We start from the raw sequence: 26,810 nt of genomic DNA, 5'->3' as shown, positions 1-26,810 counted from the left end.
GCCTATTTAGAACGTTTTCGCGTTCTACCGTGTCTCTCTCGAGAACATCAAGAGAATCCAAGAGTACCCAGTTGAGAGAAGAAGTAATTTTCGAGTTCGAGATCTCTTCGGATTCAACGAGAGTGATTTAGCAGGTCCAGCTGACTGAGGAGAGGCTACGATAGGATCCGACAATTAACGGAGTCAGCTGGAATTACTCGGAAGATTGTATTAGCACGTCGCTGATAGTAACGCTGGCGCATGAGCGCAGCGATAGAGTGTTACAGCGCCGTCGTCGAATATTGGCAATATTATCAAACGTTAGTTCTGTTAAGCGACGTATATCAGTTCAGCGAACAATACCCGTCCATTGTCTATAGATTTTTCGGTTAGGCAAGAAACGATGTGTTCGCAGTCAGTCCAGCAATACCGGCATGGCAATCCGACCGTGCTCGCTTTCGACACGAGTAAATCACGATTAATCGCAATTTCATGGACGTTCTGCGTAAGTCATGAAATTAATGTAACGGTATAACTCGCGATTACGTATTACGTGGTTGCATATCTCTCCACTTGTTACCGTTACTACCGTTGCCTGGCTAGTTCAATATGCCGGAATACACAGTTGTTCTCATGCTTTATCGCGTGGTTATAAACCGCTGATACGCTAGGGAATAAGGAGTACGCCAGTCCTCGATAGAAATATACTCGTTACGATACCAATATCTGTATCGTTTTGCGGGGCATTACGCGTCCACAATTAGAGAAGTTATGCGTATCTTTCCACAACTGGATATCGATGTACTTCGATATACCGAGATGCTACTTCCAAAAACATGGAAAATATTTTAACGTTGGGAATATTCTCATCGTATTCTAGTCGTGACGTCGAAGCTAGACTATGATCAATGGGGTTACTTTGCGAATCGATCTGGGTCGCGAACAATCGTTACCAGAGGTACACCGATGGTATACGGTTGTGTAAGTCGTCGCATGATTCGCCTGGCCGCGATATTTGTGCTTTTCATTTGAATTTTGTCTTCCTGATCTTTCTCGGCTGGTTTGCTTCTCTTGTGTTTTCGTCAGACAGGGATGCTCGTCGTAAAAAGCAAAAACAGAAAAGAAACGTGCTTCTGCCTTGGTGCACTTAAAACAAACGTCTCATTATAAGGCGGCGCCGAAAAGAAAGACGGCATAGTAGCGATGAATAATTATCTGGCTGAAAGAAGCGAGATGGTAAAAGTAGTGAGTTCAAGAGCAAGGGAAGTTAAATGGAAATATTATTCTACTCTGGTCGCGCACGTTTTACTTACTATTCGCTGCTACTCTTTTTAAGGACTTCTATTATTTTAGCTTTCTTCATCGTGTCGATAAATTGTTCTTAAATACTTAGCTTTACCAACTTAATTAATCGCATCGAATTATAAATGTAATTGCTGTTTCTCTTCCTTCACTTTAACCTGTTATACACAGAAACGTACTTTAACAGAATAACCTATCTTTTCGGTTGCAGCATTTTATAGTAACGCATAGCGTGTATAAAACATATTTTGCACGTAATTTTTCTGGTGCATCTTGAAGTACAATAAAATATAAATTCTAAAACGAAAAAAAGATTTACATTCTACTCACCGAACGTTGTTGGACGTAGCAATTAATACTACCTTAAATAGCCCGCAAAACACGAAATTGACGTTTAATATCTTCAATAATTTTCACTTTCCACTTAATTTTCACATTCACTTTACCACTTGTCAAAACACTGACGAAACGTTGTCGTAAGGGAAACATACTGTAATATGAAGATAAACATAGACTCAATAGAGCAACTATTTCAATAGTTTTAGACATTCATAAAAAGTTATACCATTAATAATTTAACGTAAATGAGAACGAAAAATATCTTAAAATACATCACTGACACCTTTTCGATTAGAGAATATATTTTCGAGTAATATAATTAGGCGAATTAAAGTTTCTACTTGAATCGTATGGTGGCGGCAGTTGCGATCGCGACGCCATCTGCGCCACATATTTGAAACATCTTGTCTTAAAGACAGGCGATTCTTTTTCGTCCGACGGCTTGTGGAAAGCGGCTGTATGAGCGTCGTTCTACTTCATGTAAGTAACATGAAACAAATTTACATTCACGGCAAAAACGAGCAGTTCCATCACGGAGCGTTGTAAACTTCCACGGCATGCCCGTACACGTTGTTAAACATTCATATTTTCTCGTACGCATGAAATATTCCGTGGAAAGTTTCCTTTGGCGTCCCGTGGCCCGCGTTACTTTTCGTTTCGCGACTCAAAACAATAGAAAGAAGGAAATTGCTGTATTTGTTTGGCCTCGTTCGCCTCTTCTCGGAGCACGCTTCGATTCATTCGCGAAATAAGGGACAGAATAACAAAAGTGAAGCGTTTGAGCAGTCTGTGTGTGTCTCTCTCTCTCTCTCGACTGTTATTGCGTCTTAATAATACATGACACAATAATGGCCGCCTAATTCGTGTTCACCGGTCGTATATATCTGTCTTTTCGCGTTCAACGAGTACGAAAAGACATGCCATGCCCGGCGTGCATTAAGCAAAGACATTTTTCATTCTCTTGGAATCTGTCGAGTATGGTTAATTTCGAAATATCTTGACTGTGCATCGAGCGAGATCAGCCGATGAAAAATGTGTCCACGAAGTCGTAAAATACGAGACCGGAAGTGGCGATCCTTAGCCCGGTGGAACTCGAAAGAGTGGTGCCATGTTAAAAGGTCTGAATTCGATTTACGATTCGAAAAATCCGTCTATCTTCCTAGTGCACTGCTTCAGGATATGCACGGACAACTGTCATGAGAGGGAATATATACGGTGGTACATTTTTTTATGGCTGTTTCCAGCGGTAGCGAACGTTTCGTAATTAATTACAGGGGGGGTGCACTCTTCTTTTATCGACTACCATTTCGCGAATGGCTCGTAAAAATCCGTGAGGGTCCGTGCAGTTTTCCTGTCTCTTTCGTGCCTCGTTTTCCATTTTCTCTCTCTGCTTTCGTTTTTTCTCGTGTGACCGCATCTCCATCTCCTCCCTCCCCCCGTTCCCTTTCTTTCATGCTCTTGGCCATGGGTGCCGCTTTTAAATGTCGTTACGAATTTTCTTTTTTCAATTCTTCACGATGTACGTAAGAAGTAGATGAATAATTTCGAACGTTGAGATAGCCGGTTGTAAAGCCAATCGAATTGGAAATCTCGATTGCTTTTCTCTTTGTGCTTTCGTTTTCAATTTACTCGAGTGTGCTTTTATTGTGCCTTTACACGTATCAACGAGCGAAAGTTGCGTGAATATTTTATTTTTCCACGTATTGTTGATTTAGAGCAAAATTAAGTTGCGTTATCTCTTGAATCTGTAGCTTCGATCGAACTAGTCTACCATTGTAACTTCGATTATTCGTTTATCTTGATTCGCGTCGAGTAATATCGAGCGATATCGAGTGAAAAAAATGTTGCGAAGGAAAAATCTTGATCATTTGCGTTCGATGAATAAACGCGATTTTTCGTGACTGAGTTACTTCGCTAATATTACTGTCGCCTATAAATAATAAAAACGCTTTGCTGGATGGTGTATTAAATTGCGATCGTAACTTTCCATTGTTTTCCTCGCGCGAATTTTCTCCCTTTCTCGTCCTGTTCTATTTTCCAATTGTTTCGGTTGATTCGTTTGAATATCTTCGATTTCCTATAATCAGAATGCATTTCGACGTTCCATTATACGTATGTTTTCTTAGCAGCGCGATGGTGATTACTAAGTATTTTCTGTGCGATCGAAGCTCTGTTCGCTCATCCATTTTCCACTTTCATTCTCTGTATACCCTCATAAAGATATTTTATTTCTTCTTTATTACTAACGTCTGCCATGATATTTCTGCTTTCAGGATCCGACATCAAAGTACCGGTTGCAATACTGAACTGTCTTTACGCGCGTCAATTGTGCTTCGAGGATCCATCCTGCAGCGCCATTCTCGAGATTATACCGAGGGTCTGTGGTCCAGAACTGGGTGAGTACTAACCAACTATTCTTTTAGATTGTTTTTAACTGGTATTAGAGAAAGGAGGGAGAAGCAAACATCTTTATACGTCGCAAACAAGTCGAATTCAACTTCCTGTAGAGCTTTCGTTAGAGTCGGAAGCGATTTCTGAACCGGCTCTCAACTGTTTTCTTTGATTTAAATAATTGCAGCCGAGGGGCACGATTGGATCAAGCTAGAGGCTCGCGAAGTCGAACGGTGTCGAGTAGTGGAAGCAGCTTTCCCTTAGCCCAATGTAACGAGAAATAAAAAAGCGGAGCGGACCGAGGATACGGTCGACGACCTCGTACATTTCGCACTTCTTTCTCTTCTCTTCTTTACGGTTCTTCCTCTTTTCTCTTCTGATTATTGTATCCGCAGAAACTGCAACGGAAATCAGGTTATCCACTGTCACATTGTAAATTATTTTGAAGCTAGATATCAATAGACGTAATATATTATCGACGAAGACGATTATATTCTTCGGTATTACTATTAACGAACATTTTACGAGTTTAGAACGAGATTAATATATAATTGATCGCGAACAGTTTCGGGTACTTTTACTTAAAAAGAGAGTTATAAATGATCCATTATAAACAGAAGCTATGTTAACAAATATCGTTTATCGAGAACCGACAATTATATCCGAGAATGAGCGTAATTTGGATAAAATGTAAACCGCGAGTATCAAGAAATCCAATATTAATAATTGGAATAGTACTGGCATGGTTTGATATCCATGACACGTTGTCTGAGCGACGCTGCTCCGATTTCGTTTACTGTAATCTCTTTTGGCGAACAAAATGCCCGGCCGTGTCGTGCAAATAATTAAATCCAAACCGTGGCCAGATTAAATCTCCAACTTTTTGAATATTACGTATCCTCTAATCAGGTGCTCTTTTTTTCCCGATGTTCTTTTTCCCAAAGCTCGTAGTTTTACACGTCGCGCGAGTTATAACTCGGATAACTGTATTATGAAGTTTTCGCGCCGGGGGAATTACGTTTAAATTTAATGAACGACCCCAAAAATCGGGGCAAATACAGCCCTAACGTGGCTGGAAATTAAAACAAACAGAAGGACGGCCCTTCAACATAATAATGGAATTAGATACGTTTTACTTTAACGAAAGTAAAATGTAGGAAAGACCGTTAAAACGTGCTCTTTCGTACGCGTCTCGGGAAAATGGGATTAATTCGTATTTAATTTACCGAGTAAACGAGGCTGGAAGCGTGATATCGTCGTGGTACACGTGCGACCGCGAGCATGAACAGAGAAACGCTTTGCAAAGCGAAGTAGATTAACATGCAGAACTTCTCCTGTGAATTACGTGTAATTAAAAAATTCTCAGCACATTGATTGGCACATTTTAAATCGCGTGCAACTTTACTAGCCCCTCCTTTCCCTCGCAAAATCATTATATTTTTTCAAGGATTCACGTAGGAGACGAACGATCGAAATCTCGGCGTAATTTAGATATTTATCGTCGATCGGTAATTCGATGATAGAAACTACCATTCATTCCATAGTCGAGGGAGCCTTTTTTTCTTGAAAAATTAAATCGTTATTCTAAATAAAACGTTGGAAGTATGAAACACGGTGGAAAAAATCGCGTAGCCAAACGGGAGAGCAGCAGCAGTTGTCGAGCGAAACGGTTTATTTTCCGAATGACTGCTTCGGCGAATTAATTAGCGCGTTTTCTCGTGATTCAAAGCAAACGCTTGGAAAAGTCCAGTTGGCCGGAAAGGTTCCAGTCCGAAATTAACAATTCGCGATTCAGCTGACGCACCGGCCTCGAAAAAATGACGAAAACTATCGACTGTCGAGTCACCACCACCACCACCACCACCGGTCATGGTTTTCATTACAAATTAACTATTTCCTCGTCCATGGCAAAATCGCTTAACATCGTGAAAAATATTAATTTCGAGTAGAATCGTAAGTCTACGTGCACGCTGGATTACATACGCTTGAATGAATCGTCGGCGAAAGTGTTTTTTCAACCATGAAACGTTCATTGCGTTTCGCTTCAGAGATCACTAATGAACAATCATCGATTAAATTTTTAATTCTGTTCCGCTTAGAAAATGCACATGCCAGTTACCGTGTATTTAACAAATCATGACTTCGATGAAAAGCTAAGCCGCTTCTTACGCTATCGTGAAAATAAGTAGTACAAGTAAATGAATCGGCCGACTTACGGTTATTAAGAGAGAGTTAGCAAAGAGATTTCTATTTCGTCGATTCGCCGACCATCAGAAACGAATAATCTATGCTAGGAGCGTGCTATGTAATTTCGATATTTCATTGCGCAGAGATTCAACAGATACGAAAGAAGCTAGCGGTATCGCCTTCTGAGACCGTATCGAGGGAGACTGGCGTAAATTCTTCAGCTTGGAAATTCTGGGACTGTGATAATTTTCAGAATACCCCTGGGAAATCCAAGTGAAAGGGCATCGACGCGCTTTTTACCTTTTAGATACTACTTTCCTACTTTTACCGCGTATTTACTCGACTATTTTTATGGACAGACCCGTTCCCTTTTTGTTTTCCTATTGCTCTCCGTCTGTAGACTGGAACTCGGTCGTGTAATTAGAAAGTTTTTATTTATATGCGCGGCACTGATTCCCATGGCGATCGAGGTTATCGTAAATTACGCTAAAATTACAATTCCCGGTTGCAATATTCCAGCATTTATGCTATTCTCGCGTTCGTTGGCTCGTCGGATTCACCGATGGACATTCATCGAGCTCATAATCATCCGTCCATAAACAGTGTGGCCCCCGGTACACGAATCGAGATATCGATCCGTGAGGCTTCCTGTTCACGGTCGGCGCCAGTCGAAATTTCAGCTGCGGAACGCATAGAGATAGGTCAAGCGGAAGTTGTCGATGTACTCGACGCATTTCCAACCATATACCGCTGTTGTCTCTTAGATAGTCCCGTGCACTGCAATTTCATCAGCGCAATTACACTCGTAAAAGAAGTTTCGTAGTTAGCGGAGTTAGCGTTGCTTTGAAACTTATCGTTAGCTATGTTTTGCGAATAATTGCTGTTGAAAAAGTTACATTGTTATCTCCACTTTCGATAATCGAATCAAATAGCGTACGAGCATAATATCTATATGACAAAACTGTAAAAAATCTGTATCGGCGGTCAGAAAATGTTTCTTTTTAAGGTGATGATAATAGAAAAACTTGTAAGAAATGTAATATCGATCGGAGCGACGATTTGTCGAATATTTGTAAGTCAGCAGAAAACTGTGGATAAGAAACACGATATAGAAAGTACCAATATGAACGGTTTTCCAGATCGTTAACATTCCCTGAACAACCACAGGAGCTGCCATAATCTTATCCGCAACCCTTATTTCGCGCGCTAGTGCCCCATACGATGAATATTGTCGACCATAGCGGACCTCCATTTCGTGTTAACCTTATCGATGAAAATGATCGCTGGATTCTAGGAAAATCTTCGCAGATAGGAAGCTGTTATTCCGTAAACTGCTTTCGGCGTTGATCTTACACTTAAAGCTTATTCATTCTCGACAAACTGTCTGTGCCAGTTGAATGTTTATTCGATATCGCTTGCATAATTCTGATTGAACGATCGTTTAATTGCGCAACTTGAATGGCCCGCTTCGTTCCCTTTGTGCACATTTCGCTCCTGTGCACTGTCCTATTTTAATTTACGTAATCGATTTGTTGTTACCTGCAACCTGATTAATAAATGCTTTTACTTTATTCGAAAGTAGCGACGATTCGTCACTGATTTTCACGGCGCTCACGAATAATTCCAGTTTCAATGGAACGCTTAAATTCATTGTTTCTCTGTCACATATCGCAAAATATTCGTTCCATTTTGCTTTCGTTGATCGCAAAATTCAAAGAATTTGCGTTTCATTCGGCGAGTTTTGTCTCTTCGAGTATCCGGCTTTATCTGCTCAATACATTTTCATTGAAAATTTCCCGGCAAATAGCGCAACTACGAACGTACTCTGTTCTTGATATCGAAGAAACGAGCTTTCTTTCACTGTTCCTCTTCTCTTCTACGAACGTGCTAACTGTTACAAACGGACCAACGTTAAACCTTAAAACCGCCAGTGGAAAGTCGACGATGAAAACGAATAAAGTACCGCGGCTCGTCATCGTGTTAACGAAGAAAGTCCATGATAAATCAGCGGGTGGACATCGTATTCGCTGCATTCAGCCATTCTGGCCGACAACAAGGATTCAGTTTCCATTTTGCTGTCCGAAGTGAAATTTCGTGAGCGTACCTTTCCAGTTTCCTGAGGGTTGTGCGCTTGACAGCCGACCCGCTAGAGAGGCTTGTCCAGAAAATCGGTCGATAGAGGATGCGTGGGAAGGGGATTCCTAGTCGATTTGGGATTTCGTGACTTCTCGGAACCTCGGTCCATGTGTACGGATACTTGTGAACCGGCTGAACCTTATATGAGCCGGTCGTTCCGTTTGAGCACTCTTTTTCCACCTATCTATTTGCAGTTACACGCCACGTCATACCGTGTAGGCTGCGATCCTCAGCAGGAGTTGCTTCTCGGTGATGGAGGCACAGACGGAGGCGTACCAAGTATGCAGACGTCCAAAGTAATAACGCGTCGACCAGAGGATATGGTATGGCAAGACTCTCTTATTAAAAGGCATCGGTGGCATTTTGCGGCTGGTGCTACTTACGTCCTTAAATAACGACCACCCCTTCCATGTTCTATCTCGTGAGTTTTCTTTTCTCCTCTGTAATCTTTCGATTACGTTGCGTTCCAGGTTCGAGAAGGTACGATCATCGAGACGCCTGTGGTTTGTGTGTCTTTTAATTTCTGGGATTCTCTTGGATGATTGATTTTGAGGTTGTCAGGGCAAACCAATAGTCTGTTTATCGAATAAAGACGATCGTACTAATGAGAATCGAGCGATATGATTATAGGAGATTTCCTGCAAACTTGACAGTTATGTAAATTATTCATTGATCGTTCTGATTCGAAGGGAATAAGTAATCAAGTAAAATAGATTAGAGCGATTCCTTGGGATTATAATTGCTAAGCTAATTGCTTGTTTCAAGCTATTTGTGTTGCGCGAAAAGTCATTACTATGCAAATTGCGGTATACTTGGAAAATTTCTAATTGACTTACAAATAACGCGTACAACTTTTATAATAGCAATCCCTCGAACCAAAGTTGTTTCGATACATTATAAATTAAAGGCTGACAAATCGGTTTAGCTTATTGTTAGTCGAATCGAGGATAGGAGTGGCTGCATTGTTAAGGGCCAATTTTCCCAGCCAAGATTAAGCTTTCCAATCTCGGTTGAAGCGTCACGTACGCGCCGAGATTTATGAGTTCCAGCACGTGCAGATTTTTATTCAAGCGTTTCCCTTTATCCCAGAAGCATCGAGCATTTTCTATGCTTAGTACTAATTCCTTCATATCTCCAGCTAGTTTTCCAGTTCTAAACTATTTTTACCCGGATAACGTTTTTCTCCGTTTTGTTATACCGACCCTATAAAATTAATTTTCACTATATATATATATATATATGTATATCTGAATGTAAATAATCGAATAATTATTTTACAAATTACTCCGGTTTAAGTAAGTAGCGTGCGCACAATTTTAGCCAAGCGGCGCAGAAATTACCTGTCGGCCGCGTAATAATGCACAGACTAGATTTAACTTTAAAATTCAAATGTCAAGTCGTCGTTAGAGGACCCTTGTCCTGTGCCACCGCTGAATCATACGTCAGAACAATGAATAACGCGAAAAGGAATATTAACCGAAGAGAAAGGGATATTCGAATTCGCTTTGGAATCGCGATTGTTTGAAATCTGCAAGGCAGAAGAGGTTCCAAACGTTTATTTGGATTTATGAATCTTCCTGCACTTTTCCCATCGTGTCCCTTTCGCTTGCTCTCTCCGTTTCTCTGTTCGCCTTGCTTTGCTGCCTCATCTCCTTTGCATTTCCGATTTCTCCTTCTGTCTACCGCTTCCTTCTCTTTTCGATTCTCCGCTTCGTCGACTAAGTAAAACGTTAAAAGGGATAGCGTGGACGTTCAAATTAATTCTGATTTATCGCCACATACTAATCCCGATGCTTTCGGGGCTTATCACTAACGCCGCGAAAGGTACACGCGCCGACCATTACGATCGATTCCACTGAATGTATACGTACTGTGGGAAACTTAGAACGAGAGCTTGCCGGGCAATAGCTTCGCTTTTTAACGAGCCGATACCAATTTATAGAATCGACGGGGATAAATTCATTAACATTTTCTTCTAGGCCATTACCTAAATTCTTGACATTATCGAACTAGTCGAATCCTACGTCTGGCTAATTTTTAATCAGATTTCAGCAATATCGTTTACACGCGATTGTTCGAAACAATTGGCAAGCTTAAATGATTGTCATAATTAACGTAACGCGAAATCGTCGTGTTATTTATGCTCGCAGTAAATACCGCGTACAAATCGCGGCGCGTGTAACTGCACAAGCCGAAGTTTATGTTTCCTGTCCCATATTCGACAGTCTGGTTAAAGGTTAAACCGAGCCCGCACCGGGAATCCCCGTGTCATTTGAAATAACGCTTTCATTTGGTCAACAGTTGGCCGAGCGAATGATTGATTGTTTGAACTCGAGCCAAATCATCGATTACGCCTGAAGGTATAAACGAATTTACTTGCCGTAACTGCGAGCCAAATTAATTCAGCGGAAACAAAATAATACTCGACGATCCTATCAGGCTTGCGTTTCTTCGCGATGGATAGCTTCTATCTTACGTTGTTCGCGTTCTCCTTTAGGCGAACTGGGATCATCACGGACCGATCATTCGCGTCTCATGCGGCCCATTTCAATCGAAACGAGATGTAACGTTCAGAATGCGTTCAGAATCTTTTTGATTATAATAGGCGGCCTCCGTTACACGCGTTAGCCAACGCCAGCTTCGTTACTTTCAGCCTCGCGTTTCAGCAACCAGAGCTTAGGGTGTAATTTTTCCTCGAGTCAAGGAGAAAGGCAATTAATAGGAGAGGAATTCCGGACAGATTTTCAGTTTAGAAACGCTCGCGTTTCAGCGCGAATTCCAACGATGCCGGACGAAACTGATGACAAAGTAAAATCGTAGGATGTCTTGTGTGACTTTCGCATCTCGGATCAACGTTCGAAACTTGCAATATAATACCCTGAATTTTGTGTATTCGCGTTGGTCGCTGTAACTGCGATCGATTCGTTTTTATTTCGAAATAAAATGGCGAAAGGTTCCCGAAAATATATTCCAAGCCTGGGCAGCTTCATGAATCGAAGGCGTTCCTCCTTTGGAGGCGAGAGTTTTTCAGTAGGTGTACTCTCAAGGAGAAGCTCGGCTCGGGAAGAAGCCATTTTCATTTAGTCGCTATCGGGGCTTCTATCTTAAGGACGTTTTTTACACAACGTTCCGACGATCGTTTAGTTTTCATAGAAACTTAAGGAAAAAGATTGCCGCACGACGTAGTGGGTATCGTTAGCCAGGCGCTTTAACGTAAAAGTCTCCTGTAAACGTAATTTCGTTGCTGACCGGATTATCTCGTTAACAGTGTATCGATAAGAAACTGCTTTAGAAAATCGAGAACAACCTTAATTCTTCCTTGGCCGGGTTTGTTCGCTTCCCCTTTGGCTCGCTACTTTTTCCAAACTTCGAACAAGTGACCAAGTTGCTGACGACGCGAATCGATGCGTACGAAAATCATATGTTGCGTGGTAAAAAATATCGATCGGGCGACCTCGTGAAAATCGTTGCGTAAAATTCGCAAGGCAGAAAAACCGATCGTTGGCTCGATGGCCACTTATCGAAATGCAAAAACTCATGGAAAATCCAGATAGATTTCTCGATTGGCCGATAACGAGGCAACTTAAAACTGCTTATCCTCGAGTATGGTAAGCCAGCATTGTTTAATTGTACGGTGTCGCGTAGAAATTTACGCGTTTGATTACGTGCACGATCGCACACGATTTTGCAACGATATAATCGGTGAGCACGATTACATTTATTGGGTTTAGCATGAGCCGTAGGGGCAATCAATTTGCTGCTTAAACGTTTATACGGTAAAATGATCCGGAATATACGAGCACGCGGCCCTTCGTCCCTTGTTATGGCAACCGGTAGACAAACCACCCTTCCGTTAAACCCTCGATCGTCGTTCTACCCCGTTCGTCGGGGGAAAATTCTGCCTCGTCGTTGGTTATTATGCGCACGAACGAAAATCACTTTGCGAACGAATACGGCAATATCGTTTCACGAGGACGTTGCGTACAATCTAATTTCTACGACGAAATAACTTGCCAGCCAAGTACACGCGACATTCTAGTCGTTACCCTGCTATTCGTCGAATTTATCGACGACCGTTATCGGCCAGAGAAAAGAAGAAATTTTGAGTCGTTTTGGCACGAGGCTTCCGAATCGTTGCTTTTTTATTCTACGTTATTTCTAGCGGAACTTTCTTCTCGGGGATTCTACGGTGTAAGGAACGCGAGGCGAGCGCAAACTTTCCCATTGGTTCATTGGTTGCAAATCACGGACTGTACAATGAGGACAAGCTGATTAGTCGGTCGCTGTGTTTCCCGAGACCCGGTCGGTTACTGCCTCCACTTTAAGAGCTTCTTTCGAATCCGCGCGCACTTTCCTTCAAATGAAACGGTTAATTATTTCGTCGGCCGAGCTTTACCGGAGAACGGGAAACGTTACTTTTAAACGCGCAGGATTGACGATGCCGAGAATCCGGATGAAATCCGAGGAGGAAAGTTCAGCAAGTTTCATCGCCGTGAAACATCACGGACGTTTCTTTCGTCTCTTTTATATTTTCATGCTCCGTAACTTTTTAATCGTTCCGTGAAAGGCGCCACGGCTGCGGGATATTCCGTTGCGATCGCGAGAATCTCTCGGAATTTCGATTTTTCAAGCGAACGTTCGTTCGTGTCGTAGACAGAGGTTATTGTGAGAGCAAATAACAGGATCCTCGGGTTATTTAATTAATGGAACAAAGAATCGGCAGAGTATTATGCTGCCGGAGTCTCGCGGAAACGTAATTGAGGAGGAAATAAAGTCGGGTCTTTTAGGAAAAGCGTGGAAGAGAATCTGGGCTACCGACGTCGAAACGAATCGGTTCTCGTTGATTCGCGAATAGCAATCCTCGAGAAAACTTCTGGAAGAAAGAGCAAGGAGATAATTTTAAAAGGAACGATGCCGGAATAAAACGCGACTGTTCGAAATCGAAGCTCAACGGTCGCTTGCCGCTTGCCGCCATTAATAAGCGCGGAAAGCGTGGTCTTGCCGTGGAAAAAAGCACCGATAAGGTGGCAAAGAGGGTGGAAACGGTGATGGGGACGGTAGAAGGATCCTCCCATTGTTCGAAAATACAATGTACGTTGTTACGGCAAAGCGCCGTGCACAGTTCTTGAGCACAATGGCCTAGGTAGGAGAAAGATAGCGACGGAGGAGGGGAAATTGTATGGCTGTGTACGGGATTCACACGTTGTGCACGTGTCTGCGTGTGTTCCTAGGTGAACATACGCCGGAGAGAAGCGGATAGAAAAAAGGAAAACGCGAGGATAGAAAGGAAAAGAGAAAGAGGCTGGTGTCGCGTATCCTGCCTCCGATTTGTTCGAGATCGCGAGCTATCCATTGGTTGCACATATTTTTTCGCTTTTCATTTTTCGCCGCCGATGAATTATAACAGAGGCTCGCGCCGGCCCTGGCCACGATCGGTTGTGCTTTTTATCAACGCACCGGTCTCTTCATCACGGCACGGTATTTCCGGAACGTATTCTGATAATTAAAGCGCGACGTGGAACAAGAGAGAACGGAAGGGAGCCCCACGCCGCGCATCAATGACGAACGGACAAGCACGACGATGAAAAACTCAGAATAATACAGAGATAAAAATAGAAATTCCAGGATTTATGCCGTTAATTTAATGTTTTGCGAAAGTTTTTTCCACGCCCCGTTTTTTTTTTTCTCTTTTCAATAGCTGAAATATTACGAGGCAAGCAATATTTTTACCGTTCGAGAAACGAATATAGAAGCGCACGGGTCACACAGATTTTATGATAATTATAGAAGAGAATGAGAATCGAGACAATAGGGATCCGACGCGATCAAAAGCCGATGTCGCTCGCTTTGTAACCGTTCGAATCTAAAGCTTTTTCCGAGGCTGTTTAATAAAAATCGGGGAAACGCGTGGCCATTTGATCGCGGAAGATTTAATAAACGTTGCAATTACATTTGCGGTGTGCGCCCTTTTTACCTTCGACGTCCGAACATCGGCTACATCCTTTGAACTTTCATATTTTTACATCGCTTTAATCGTTCGATCCGGTGGTTACTTTGATGTAACAAATCCCAATAGATCGCGATACAGTCCTACGATTTCCATGTGTCCTGTGGGATACGCGTTTGTACTAGAACAAAACGGCTGCATTTTCACTTGTAGATGCTATGGTAAATTAGATAGTCGAAATATCGAGACTGAAATGGAGACAAAGCGATTCGACCCGTCGATAGAGAACGCAATTGTGCAAGTATCGATAAATTCATCCACATCGATTTCTCGAAGCGCGCGGTACGTTTTTTCACAAACGCATTTCCCCGCGTTTCTATTTTCCTGACAACGTCGTCACTCTAATTTGTTATGTTTCGTTCTGCTCGATTCCATAAAAATACCGTACGTTACCTTAATTGAATTTCGATCTTTTATTTTTCGTCAACTTTCGAACGAAATTGAAAGAAGAAGAAATAAAATAGACACGCGCGCGCGGTCGTCCTCAATTAAACAATTCAAAAAGGAAAGAAACTAATTAGCTATTCTGGCGTTTATGATATAATGGATAAGAGAAACTAATAGCCGACCTGGCGTACGAGTACGAAATGAAAAACAGACGGGAAGACTAAAAGAAAAGAAAAAAAAAGAGATAATAATTCTCTTTTTTTGGCGCACGTAACGAATATGGAAGTTCAGGTTGAATAATACAAAGCAGAACTATCGCGTTCAAATCTCCGAGTGTGTATTGCGAAGAACATTTCGCAACATAGAGACGAGAGTCCTGGTAAAAAGTTGCTAACCAGGATCTCGATATAATAAGGTCGTTATCTCCGGTAAAAAGCAGGACATTTTCATCCGAATTAAAGTCGTTACTTAGGAAATAATTCGGCCGTTTTAATGAAAGCCCATCGAGAAACGTTTTCCTCACTCTGACGATTTCCACAGCGGTTATAAAAATAGTAAAGAAGCTACGAGTTTCTTGCGACGTTCCTTCGTAAGACAAAAGAAGATTCATTTAGCCAGGCTAACCATCCGTTTCTTGCGAAGAAAACGTTTGATCGAAAAATGAGACTTAAAGGAAAAAGGATCGGCAAATTGAATCGTTTAGGCGGAATTTTCAACTATCGAGCTAGCTCTGTATCAATTTTATGATTACCCAGGCTAAGATTATCGACCATCTTTCGATATTATCAAACGAAACAGACACCGTTTCTGCCTATCGTAGTGAAAATTCCTATTTAATTCGGTTAAAAGGTAAAATCGAGCACGGCGGTTAGCTTTGAATAGAGATGAAGGTATCACCTGTGCTATTCATGGAGACAAGGGCACATGTTTCGGATAGTGGTTGGTGGTCCACCTCGCAGAACGCAGATGGGTGGTGCACAATCGTACAAACGTATGTACGTATGATCTCGTGGCGTTCTCTCTCCTGCTTTCTCTGCAGCGCGTAGCTCCCTGAAACCGCTATCTAACAGTGACCATGCGAGTTCTCGTAGAGCATGGTGCATAGGCGCGGTATGGGAGCATTAAACGGGAGAGACAGGACGGTATCAGCGTCGGTGCAGCTGCAACTGCAGCTGCCAGATCCTCGGTTTTGTGCAATATCGTGCATTGTGACGATTTGAGCGTGTTCACGACTTCTACGCTACCATCGATTCAACCCCCGTAGGATAATACGAAGCAAGTTTTACTACGTTGTTTCCGTTGTTTTTCCTCCTTTTTTTTTTTTTTTTTTTATTGGTTCCCTTTTGTTTTCAGAGAACAATCAATCTTCTAACCGTGTCGTTTCTAGTCGATAGCGAACCGTATACTTTTTATTTTCGCCACGGTTGATTTGTTTCCTGTTTTATTAAATCTGTTTTGATATTGCCTTGCAGTTTTCGAATCGTATCGGTTTCGAATGTTGCCGAATTTTATTTTCATTGGCGATCCACCGCGATCGTGTTATTCTCGCTGAAACTATTTCCCGCCGATCGGTTTCTGTTTCGCTTCGTTACGATCCGCAACTTTCCACGTATTACGGGATAGGAGATCGGTTGATACGATTATTCTAAAGTGGTACTAAATTGTCAGATTTAAATATCAAAGAGCGAGCAAGGTACCGGGTCAGAGTCGGTCAGGCCGTTTAAGGACAAAGCAGCGTTTCAATTTCGCAAATTGGCCGCCTAAGCATCTGCAATTCCTGAAAAGTTCCTAGGAGACGTCACTATGGTTTCAATAATCTTATGCCGCGTTCGTACGTATTTATTTTGATATTTATTTGCTATTTATTCACCGAGAACGTTGTTTCTTACGAGAACGAAAGAGCGAGATATCGGCCGAGCAACCTTCCTAGACTACTCGCGCAACGATTTTAACGGTTAAAATATTTCCTCGTTAAAGCAGTTTCAACTCGCTCTCTTCCTCGTCTTTTTCCTGCTCGCGCGAGATTCCCCCGTACGCAGATTAATTAGTACAGCGTCGTTCGGAGAAAGAATAGGAACGAGAGTGCGCCTTAATTACTATTCCAAGACATCGTAAGTTTCGTAATAACCGTGCAGCAGCGGCGATGGGGTATAAGTAATGAATCCAGATGTCGTCGTCATCGTCGAATGTCAGATCGAAAAATAATGACCGAAGTGGAAGTTTCAATTGCGCTTTTCCACCCGCTAACGGAATATTAGCACGGCTCTGCGATCCGATAATCTCGATTTATCTCGATAACAAATCGCGTCTGCAATACGATGCAGAAATGGAAAGAGAAGAGAGTTGCTAACCTGGGAGGAGGTGACCCATTTCTTTATCGCGACCAGCCTTTTAGACGTTGACTCGAAGGACGCCGATGATACGATTTTCGTTGGGTGAATTTTTTGAGAAGACTCGGCGAAGACGGCAACGTGTAACTTGTGGCATAGATTCGTCGCGAACCGATGAAAACGACGTTAACCATCGGCGGCGTCGACGTCGTCGCGACCTAATTTAAACGTTCCGTCGACGAGGAAATAAGAGTGCTGGTGCTGGCATGGCAGAGAAATAAAGGGAATGCCACCGGGGAGGAAAGAAGAAAAAGATTCGTACGAGTCGGAGTTCCGGCTACAAAGCGGAAAGTAAAATTCTCTGGCAGCCAGAAGTTAATGTTTAATTTAAGATAGAGCACTGACTCTTCGTTTGCCATCTTTCCACGGTCTTCTAGGAAAGTTATACCCGGTGTCCTAAAAGCCTGGTTTCCCGGATCGATTGGATTCTCGGCCGGCTAAGTAATGGCCAGGCAAAGTTTACGACGCGACTCCAGGCGAAATCACCTTTCTCAGGCGGCAAATTAATTTTTAACTGTCGCGAAACGAATATATCATGACGTGAAATGCCTCGTCTCGCATATATCGCCTTCTATAAGTTCTTTTTCGCGTTCAGCAATTTCGTAATGTAATATCTCTGTGTTCTTCCCTCGGGTGAAATTTTTCTAAGCGTGTACATTCCTCGCGTATCGCATCGACGACGACAGTCGATGGATCTTACCGTCGCGTCGTGGCAACAAGGAAAAGGGGTTACGTTTACACAGAAGGTTGAACTGTTGTTGCTGAAACGATCGAGGCACCTCGAGTGTTATCCTCGGTTTTCCGACTATAGGACTTCCCATTGCTCCCTACGGTGTAACGCGACCGTTCCATTCTTGCACGATAATCTCTCTGTCGAGCCTTGTTCGGCTCCCGTTACGCCCAATTCCTCGATGGGATTTCCCAGTCTTCGCAGCAACGCGTTACCGACGTTTGTCGCGTCTTCCACTAATTATTGTCCTGTGAAATATAATCCTGCCGAATCCACCGTACACGAGACACGTACACGTGCGACTTTGTCGATTCGATTTTCTTCTGTTTTCGTTTAATCGCACGCGCAATTACGGGCTTGTGTTTCGTCCGACGTCATTCGCACGTTCGAATTGCGCGTTTCATTTCCCTACCGTAACTGTCACGTGTTTACGAGAAGCATTTGATACGAGAGAGGTACGCAAAATTTATTCGTACTCGCGCCTCGTTAAGGAGACGTATTTGTCATCGGCAATGAGCATGCTTGCTTAATAATAATTTAACTGTTTCAGTGGCTTGTTCGACGGTGACAGTGACAAAGTGTCAAGCGGCCCTGCACACTCTGCAAGCTTTCCCTTTCTTCCGCCCAACGTGCCTCTGCAGGGAACCGCATGTAGATCCGGATTGCAACAGTTTTCAGAATTTCCTCTTCGACCACCCTTGCATCTACGTCTCAAAGAAAGGTAAGTTTTCATCGGAGAAAAATTTACATTTTTCGATAGATACTATCCGAAGGAATTGCAACAGCTTTCAGCGTACTTCAACGGGCCAGATACGATCGCCAATCTTTCCACGAATATAAAGTCGTCGAGTTTTTCTATTATCAGAAAATAGGATTCTATAGGCGGGAACAGAGGAAATCAATTAAGATCGATCTAGTCGCCGTGAAAAAGGGATCGAGCTGGACACGCGTTAATCTTCTAACAAGCGTTTAATCGCGAGGTCGTGATTGCAACGAGAGATTCCGAGCGAGCGTCGGGGAAATTCCTCTCGGCGGTCTCGGTCTGTCGCCCATCGACGATGCTCGGAAACTTTTAACGAGTCGTACACGCGCGACGTTTCCAATAATCTGTCCCATCGTTCGTTTCTTGTTTAACCTTAACTTCTATCTGGCGTTGTACGCACTCGAAGCAAGCCGCCAACCGGAAGAACGAGAACGTTGGTCGAAGCTCGAGCGTCCTCGAAAGCGGAATCCGTCCCGTTCGTCTTTACCTGCGAAATCGTCGACGATATTTACCGTTCGCATTCCCCGTGATTGCCCTTCGCACGAGCAAGATTATCCGAATGCCTTTCGACTAGCACGGAGCTTGTAGTCGGATATTTTTTACTAGGATCCCCTTCAGCAATACGCTTTCTCGTTGGATCGACCGGCACGTCCGTCGTCAGTAACTACATATTTTCTATTTTAACTCGGTTTCGCCTGGTTAGACCTTTCGGCCGAGGAAAATTGGAAATACAATTATTCTTATCTATTTTTTCGCATGTCACTCCGCTCGTTCACAACTGGGTCATGTAAGGTCGCTTTTCGTGCCCGGTACTCGCATCGTGTATTCGCTCCTCCATTTCTAATTCATCATCCGCGGTCATTCGATTTTTTAAAACGTCCACAGTGAAAAATCGCATCTCTCTGCTCTCTGTTCGATTGATACAAGATAGAGTTACGGTCATCGATCCGCTTTTCTCTTTTTCAAAATTCCCAACGAGGTGTCTAATTTCGGGATACGCTCGCGAATGCCGGTGTCGGTTAACCCTCTTAATTATTTCGTAGCCTCGACTCGATAATAGGATGGGCGATTTAATTCGGTCGAAACGCTGCCGCAGTATAGCTCGTGGATGAAAAACGAAGGTGGCGAGGCAGAGCCGGATGATCGTAGATGCAACACGTTACGCTCGGCGCATCGAGGCGAAAGCTTAGAACCGATTTCTTCGTTCTTTTTGCGATCTTTTTATGCCTCGTCGAAAGCTTCAAAGGCCTCGGCTGCATAAGCTACAACGCGTTGCTTTTCACTGGATTCTGGAACTGACGTTGACTTCGAGAGGAGGAGAACGCGCGGATCTTTGCGCGTTTAACGGAGGGAAAAGGGAAGAGCTGCTGCGTGCCTTTGCCAGGCCTCCTTTCTCCTTCTGCTTCTTTTTTTTTTCGCCACCCGGAAGCCAGTTCTCCCTTTTCTTCGTTTCCTTTTTTCGAAGCAGGAGGGCGAATTTAATCTCATTAAGTGCCGAAGCTTCCTGGTTTTCGTAGCGGCTGCGGCACGGGGCTTTCATTATCCGCGTTGCCTTTCCCGTATGACCGGCTTTCACCGGACCATACCGGCTTATACACTGGGATAAATGTAATTAAGATTCTGGCCAAACTCTTCTAATTGCTCGACTCATTACTTCCAAATTATTCCTGCTCCTTCGGCCTCGAGGATCGCAATGGCTCGCGTTTCCTCCTTCGTTCTTGATCTCTTGAAACATCCATCCTTCGCTATCTTATTCGTATTTGGCGAGCAATTATATTTTCAGTTACGTTGAGCATGTCGACGCTAAAGCGTTCGTGCGGGAGTTCGGTATATCAGTTTGACGAATGCTTTGGTAACCTTGTCGATCATCCATAAATTCCCTACACCGTCAATCTTTGCTCAAAGTATTTCTACTGCAAAGTTCCGCTTTTTCTTCTCCCTGTTTTAATAGCAAAATTATATTTCAAGGCGGAGTTCACGGGCGGTGAAATCTTGGCTCCTGACCTTAATTTATTTTTCTCTTAATTGCTTCCTTTTCGAGACATTTCCGTTTTCCTTTTGAAATTAACATTTTCACGTCCCATGAATACCGACCCTCGATTCCTGATCCTCTTTCGTTTCGCGTTTGCGGACAAATTTAATGAATATTTTATCGGTACAAAACGCAGCCGCCCCTAATATGTCATTGTCATTTTCCGATAAAGTACATTCGACGCGTATCAACTATCTGAAACGCGATTTAACACCGATCGAATGCTTGATGGATGTTTAGTCCGTTGGATAATTTTACCATGGAAACGAATCTATCGGAAACATTTATCTTTAGGTTTGCCCGTGACGTATCAGATGAAGTTAGGTTAATCGTAGGAAAGTTATCTGGTAAGTTGGCGGAGACAACGTAGCGGAAGTTGTAACGGACATCGTACGACACAAGAAAATTTGATCGAGGTGCCACTCAGCCGGACATTTCCCTTCGATGAAAAGAGAGGATCGGACGCGGCTCTCGTGCAAGAAACAAAAGGATCGCGATATCTTTGACTGCGGCCTCTTATATAACCTCCGCGCCATTGCGGCTTTTCCTACGGTCTCCATTGTTCATTTTCCCGAGGGCTCGCTCGTCCGGGCCGTCGAGCCTTTTGAGCATTTTCGAACGATTCACGGATAATTCCCAATACGCTTCTTTTCACTCACACTCGCTGTTCCAGCCGCGATCCTTCCACCCCCGCCCCTTACTACCTTCTATTCCCCAGCTTTCTCAGCTTTTCTCGCTCTTTCCCCTTTCGTTATCTTTCTCCTTTTTCGTTTTCACTCTTAGCGACGCCAATAGAATGCCTCTCCTCTTTCCTGTCGATTCCGCGAGACGAATTCTTCTCTTTATCTGGTCCTCCCTCTCGCCCATCTATCCCTCCATCTTCCATTATTCTTATTTCGTCGACTCTTCTTTTTTACGTATATCTCACGCGCGTTTGCTAATCATTTTCACCTCCGTTCTTAATTTACAAAGCAGATTGTAAATGCTGCGACTTGACTTCTTCTTTCTCCGATTTTTATCCATTTTTCTTCAACTATCCGCTTACGGATCTCTCCGGCCTTAAACGAATTAATCCGGCGTTTAATTGTGATCGTTTTTGTTATCGCGGAATTCGTGAGCGGAATAAGAGGAGAGGGATGGCGGTCTTTGAAATTATTCACAGGAAATTTCCGGATCCTCTTCCCTTTATCCGCGAAAAATCTCTCCTCGCCTCTTAACACACCCATCCGGACTCTTCTTTCCCCCTTTGATAAGAGAATACCTTTATTATTTTCTGATTCTTCTTTTTATCCAGACCCAGGTGCCCGCACCGGCGACTTATTCTCTTATTTCTCATTGGGTTTCGCGCAGATACGTCTTTTCGTTATATTTGTACGTCCGAGAGCCTCAATTTATTTCGCCGCGATTTCTAGGGCTGCGAACGGTACCATGAATTTTCTGCTTGCTAATAAGGAACGGTAATTTCATTCGAGGAATTTTTTAATTACTCCACCACCAATTACCGCGCTCCTTTAACAAACGCGAACTCAATGTACGCGTAACCCGTTCGTGTTTATTCGTTTCTTTCGAGCGAGCAAAGAGGTGTATCAGATTTTTAGTAGAATTTTTCGTCCATCCGTTCTGTTTAAATTTTACCTCTACTCGTCGCGTCGCGGGCGGTGACTATCTCTTTCGAAAAATAGTTTTCTTTTTTTAAGAAAGGAACATGCTTCGGTGTTTCATTTCCGTCAGCAACGATGCTATGTAAAACTTTAACAAGCTGCACGTCAGATACTCGCAGACAATATTTTCATTTATCCCCATGAAATTGGCGAGCGTCGTAATTCTCCTGCCACACTTCTGGCCCATCGACGTTGTCACTTAGCAAGCCGTCGTTCAACGGAAACACGAACTGAAAATATTGCATTAACTTCTTGATGCTCGTTCCAGATAAGGATCCGTACGCCATCGACGCTCTGCCAACCTGCAATCATGCGCTGAGCGTCTGTTTACGCGGCAAATCGTGCAGCCAGATTTTCGAGGACTTCAAAAGCAACTGCAAAGCGCGGGAGGGCAAGTGCAGGATGGAGAGTCGGTGAGTGAAAACGTTGCATCATTACCATAGTTTATTCTACTTTTGGCGATCGAGCGAATGCAGGCGAACCCACACGAACGAACCAGCGGAAACCGTATGCCACGCGTTCGCCACGGGTTCGCCCCATTTTCCAGACGGCCGTAAGTCCGGAAGTCAATATTTACGTCCGCCTCTTCTCAAAAATGTTCCCTCGGAGGTTTCGTCGGCTTTTCCTATGCTCCTTCTATTCATAATTCAACTTAAAGAAAGCGTCGAGTGTTCCTTTTGAATGTCAATCAAAGAAGTAAATTTCTTTGCTTCTCGCGCTGAATTTCGTTCTTTGCGCCTCTGTATATCTATACGTCCTACCGTTCGTTCAGCCATTCACCGTTCGTCTTCAAACACCGACCAACTTCCCCTTTTTTCAATGTCAGTCGACCCACAGCCTACGTCGGACCTAATGCTTCTCCCTCGATGCCGACGAATTTCTTTATGAAGAGGCAGGTCGAGAGGTAGCGATGATACGTATTTTTTTTATCGCCGGTGGTAAGCGATCGCGCGATATTCAAAGGTTCGATACGCGGAGAAGTTTGACGGGGCTAATTCGAAGCTGTGATATGAGATTGAAAAGCAACGCGGCAAATCGAAACGTTAAGCTCCCTCGAACATTCAATCTCGGCGAACGTGCTGGTAACAACGAAAAGTTAAAGGGGAGTTGGCAAATGAAGTTCCGTTGTCGACTGACAGACCGTCTGACGTAATTTTACACCCATTAGATGTACTGCTTAGCTTCCGTGTAGAATTTCTACGATCGCTCCTCTATTTCGATCAAATCGATATCCTAGGTGATATGGATCGTGCCAGAATACTTTTACCTGTATATAGTAGCGATTCAAATTAGAATGAAATTAGTACGTCGGTGTAGTTACTTATTTCGTGGTTGCTAACGTTTATCGCGACAGAAATACTGCAAACGATATACGACAAGTTAACTCGGGCCTGTGATTCTTTCCGTGACAATGTTTTATAAAATTATTCATCGCGACCTCTCAATTTTACGCGAACGCTACGCCGGTATAATTTACACGTTCGTCCAACGTGTTGCATAGTGTGCCCTGACGGTACGTTTTAAATTAGTTAAGGCTAAAGAGACGCGTGCCGTGATGTGAAAATAAAGGAAAATTTATACAGCAACTTAATCTATCTTTATCTACGTCTTAACGTTAATACTCGTAGTTTATTCCAGATTTTCAAAGTATAAAAGGAACTTACAAAATCTGGATTAAACGGCAAATATATTACACTCAGTGTGCAGTTCTTAGCTTAGCATCGTTTCCCACGAGAAGATGATTATACAAGAGATCCATTTTATGGACCCTAACCTCAACGACCCTTCGACATTTTCGCGTTAAAGAAATCGATAGGCGTTATAGTTCAGAACATTTTTATCCTTCTCAGCCTCGTTTGCCTAAGATTTAGCACAGCGGAAGATCGGCCAGTTTCCACAGGTTTTTTCATCAGTCTGCTTCCCTTCTCTCCGCTCCGTCGTAAAGCCATTAGCGATCGAGCGCGTGTGCGAGCACACGCTTTTAATTACACAAGTTGCTGGCGCGTCGAAAGTTTACGACCGCCTCCCTTGATCTTTCTTCTTGAGTAATCGCCTCGCATTTTTCTTGTCACTTTCATCGTTTGACGTACCGTTCTATGATACGATTATTATCATTACCGAAGCTTTTCTGAATAGCAAAGCAAAGAAAAAAAAGGGGGGGGGAGGGATACAAAACTGCGCTAACTGCACTTTATACGGGAATAACGCGTAAAAACTTGAACAATGACTTTCGTCGAAGCGATTTATAGCGAGTTCCAAGTACGATGCATCATCGTCTCGCTCGGAAAGCGGACACTTTCGTTGAAAAAAGCTCGTAACAATTTCTGAGTACGTTGCATCATCATTATCAACCGCCTCCTACTTGGTTGAGTTTTCCTGGTGGCGCAACGGAAGCGCGATGGTAAACGATGTTTAAGGTAACAACGCGAATGGCACGGTAACGTGGCCGTTAAAGGACGGTAAAACGAACGTGAAATCGCGAACAGTGTGGAAATACTAGCAGTCACTTTCCGCGAAGCAACCGATCCACGCACGGCCCGCCAACGTTGCATGCGACGCCTAAGTAATTTCTTCGCGGAAACGTTGTAACCCCTGCATCGTTCATAACTGACGCGCGTTCTCTCGCACCCTCCAAGTACGTGGCAGAAACTCGTTTCTTCCGTGAACGACTTCCTCTCGGTTGAAAAGGATAGCGGCAGAACGCGAAAAACATCACTACGCGGCATACAACGCCGTTCCACCAACGTGTGGAACGTGTACCGGCCAAGTTTTCGGGCTAAAATTAATTAGACGTTTACTCGGCTCGGTGACTAGCGTAGAAAGTTAGCCGAGTTATTAATAAAACAGCGGAACGCGCACTTCTAATAACAAGTTTATGATTTGTTGCGAATAAACTGCGTTTGAATCGCCATTAAATTGCCACATTTCCATTGGCAAGGGAAGAAATTTGTCAACAGGGTGAAATTCGATTACTTGCTAATAAATGACATCGAACCTTTCTATCGCATATCGTCGTGTTTTCCTCGTTGGCGGGATAAATGCGCGAAATAAACGTTTGTGTCAAGAAGAATCGTCTTTTTCACCCCAGAATTCTTGTTACGCGAAAGAGACAGCTACTTCTCTTGAAACGTACGAATTCCTTTCGTTGCTGCCATTTCCAAAGGAACAAGTTATTCCTCCCCTGTAACGTTCGCGTGACACACAGCATAGAAGGGCTACTGTGCGCGATGCAAGCGAAGCGGTGAAATCTTATCGAAGGATTGGGGAGGGAAGAAAGGCAGAAACGATACGATGTTAAGTACAGGGAAACGTTTCACGTATCCTCTCATTGAAAGGTTCTCAATTCCGCTAATTGAACTGACAAATGCAATAAGAAGACGATTCGGTCTATTCCATCGTTTCAATTTCTATCCGCGTTTCCTTTCATTCTTTGACAGCTACATCTTTTTCTTCGTGCCGGTTACAGTTATTTCTGACAGTTTTGATATACGCTACTCGAAGCGATTAAACGAGAAGAGATACAAAACGACGTGCGGGATTCGCGATATCGCGACGATCGGTGGTGCTGTTGTATTATCGCAAGAGCTTGCGAACGGAATTTGCCGTATCATCTGCTTTACTTCAGCCGTTTTACTCGGATCTAGGCTTACAGATTAAGAGAAAATTGGAACAAGACTGAAAGACGATGATCAGGAATACGCTATCGGTTGGTTTACTTTTATAGAGCGGCACGTTGGATTGAATTTCAATGTTATTACGGACCGGGACCCTGGGAACGTGGATACAGCACGCAGAGAAAGTATTCCGAAACTTCACGGATTTCTTCTGAATTTAAAAACACGCGCGTGACGTGACTCGCGTATTTCTCTCATCATTTCATACCGTTGGTGTTATTTCACTGGAAATAACCCAGTTATTCCTCTACGATCGAATACAAAAAATTCATGTGTTTGCTCGAACGCTACGATAAAGTCACAAAGTCACAGCAAAAGATCAATTTCCCCTGCAAATGATAATTCTTCTATGACTCATAGAAAATGTATACGTGCTTCGATAGTGCGCAAGCACGAATTTCGTAAAGTGCGAAACACCTGTGTACTATTGGATTCTACGTGGTTCGTTCAGTAAGATTAATTTGCCGGGGTGCAAAGTTTCTCAGTTTCCTAGTCTCCTCTAAAATAAATTCGACGAAGTTAGCGGCGTTTTCGTTCTTTATTTCCGCGAATAGGTTGTCGAACATCCGCTCGATATGACAACGACCAGAGGCGATCCATCCGTTACGATACGTTTCTTGTTTGTTTAATTTATAAACCGGCAGAGTTCCATGCACGGGGCCCCTTGCTTTCTAGGATTTGCGGCGATACGGGACGCGTAAGGTTCAAGAAGTGCGCGTGACCACAACTAATGATCCCGTTAATCTAATTAATGCTTGCCATAAAGTTCGCGGTTCGTTACGCCTGGTATAAGTAGACTCGCAGCGTTTCGCAAGAAAAGGGGACAAAAATA

The 26,810-nt window shown here is 43.2% G+C and overlaps 1 protein-coding gene across 1 annotated transcript in view; it reads left to right on the top strand.

Moving 5' to 3' along the window:
- LOC126869254 (uncharacterized) overlaps window positions 1–26,810 on the top strand; it is a 221,037-nt gene that overhangs the window by 84,003 nt on the left and 110,224 nt on the right. Inside the window, exons 2-4 of the mRNA XM_050625527.1 lie at window positions 3,894–4,016; window positions 18,399–18,569; window positions 22,573–22,717. Coding sequence (XP_050481484.1) covers window positions 3,894–4,016; window positions 18,399–18,569; window positions 22,573–22,717 — 439 coding nt within the window. The remainder of the gene's footprint in view (window positions 1–3,893; window positions 4,017–18,398; window positions 18,570–22,572; window positions 22,718–26,810) is intronic.

Source organism: Bombus huntii, chromosome 9 (assembly GCF_024542735.1).
Source record: "Bombus huntii isolate Logan2020A chromosome 9, iyBomHunt1.1, whole genome shotgun sequence".
In the NCBI taxonomy this organism is placed as follows: Eukaryota; Metazoa; Arthropoda; class Insecta; order Hymenoptera; family Apidae; genus Bombus; species Bombus huntii.
Note: the sequence above shows the minus strand (reverse complement) of the source record. Positions and strands in the feature narration are given on the sequence as shown.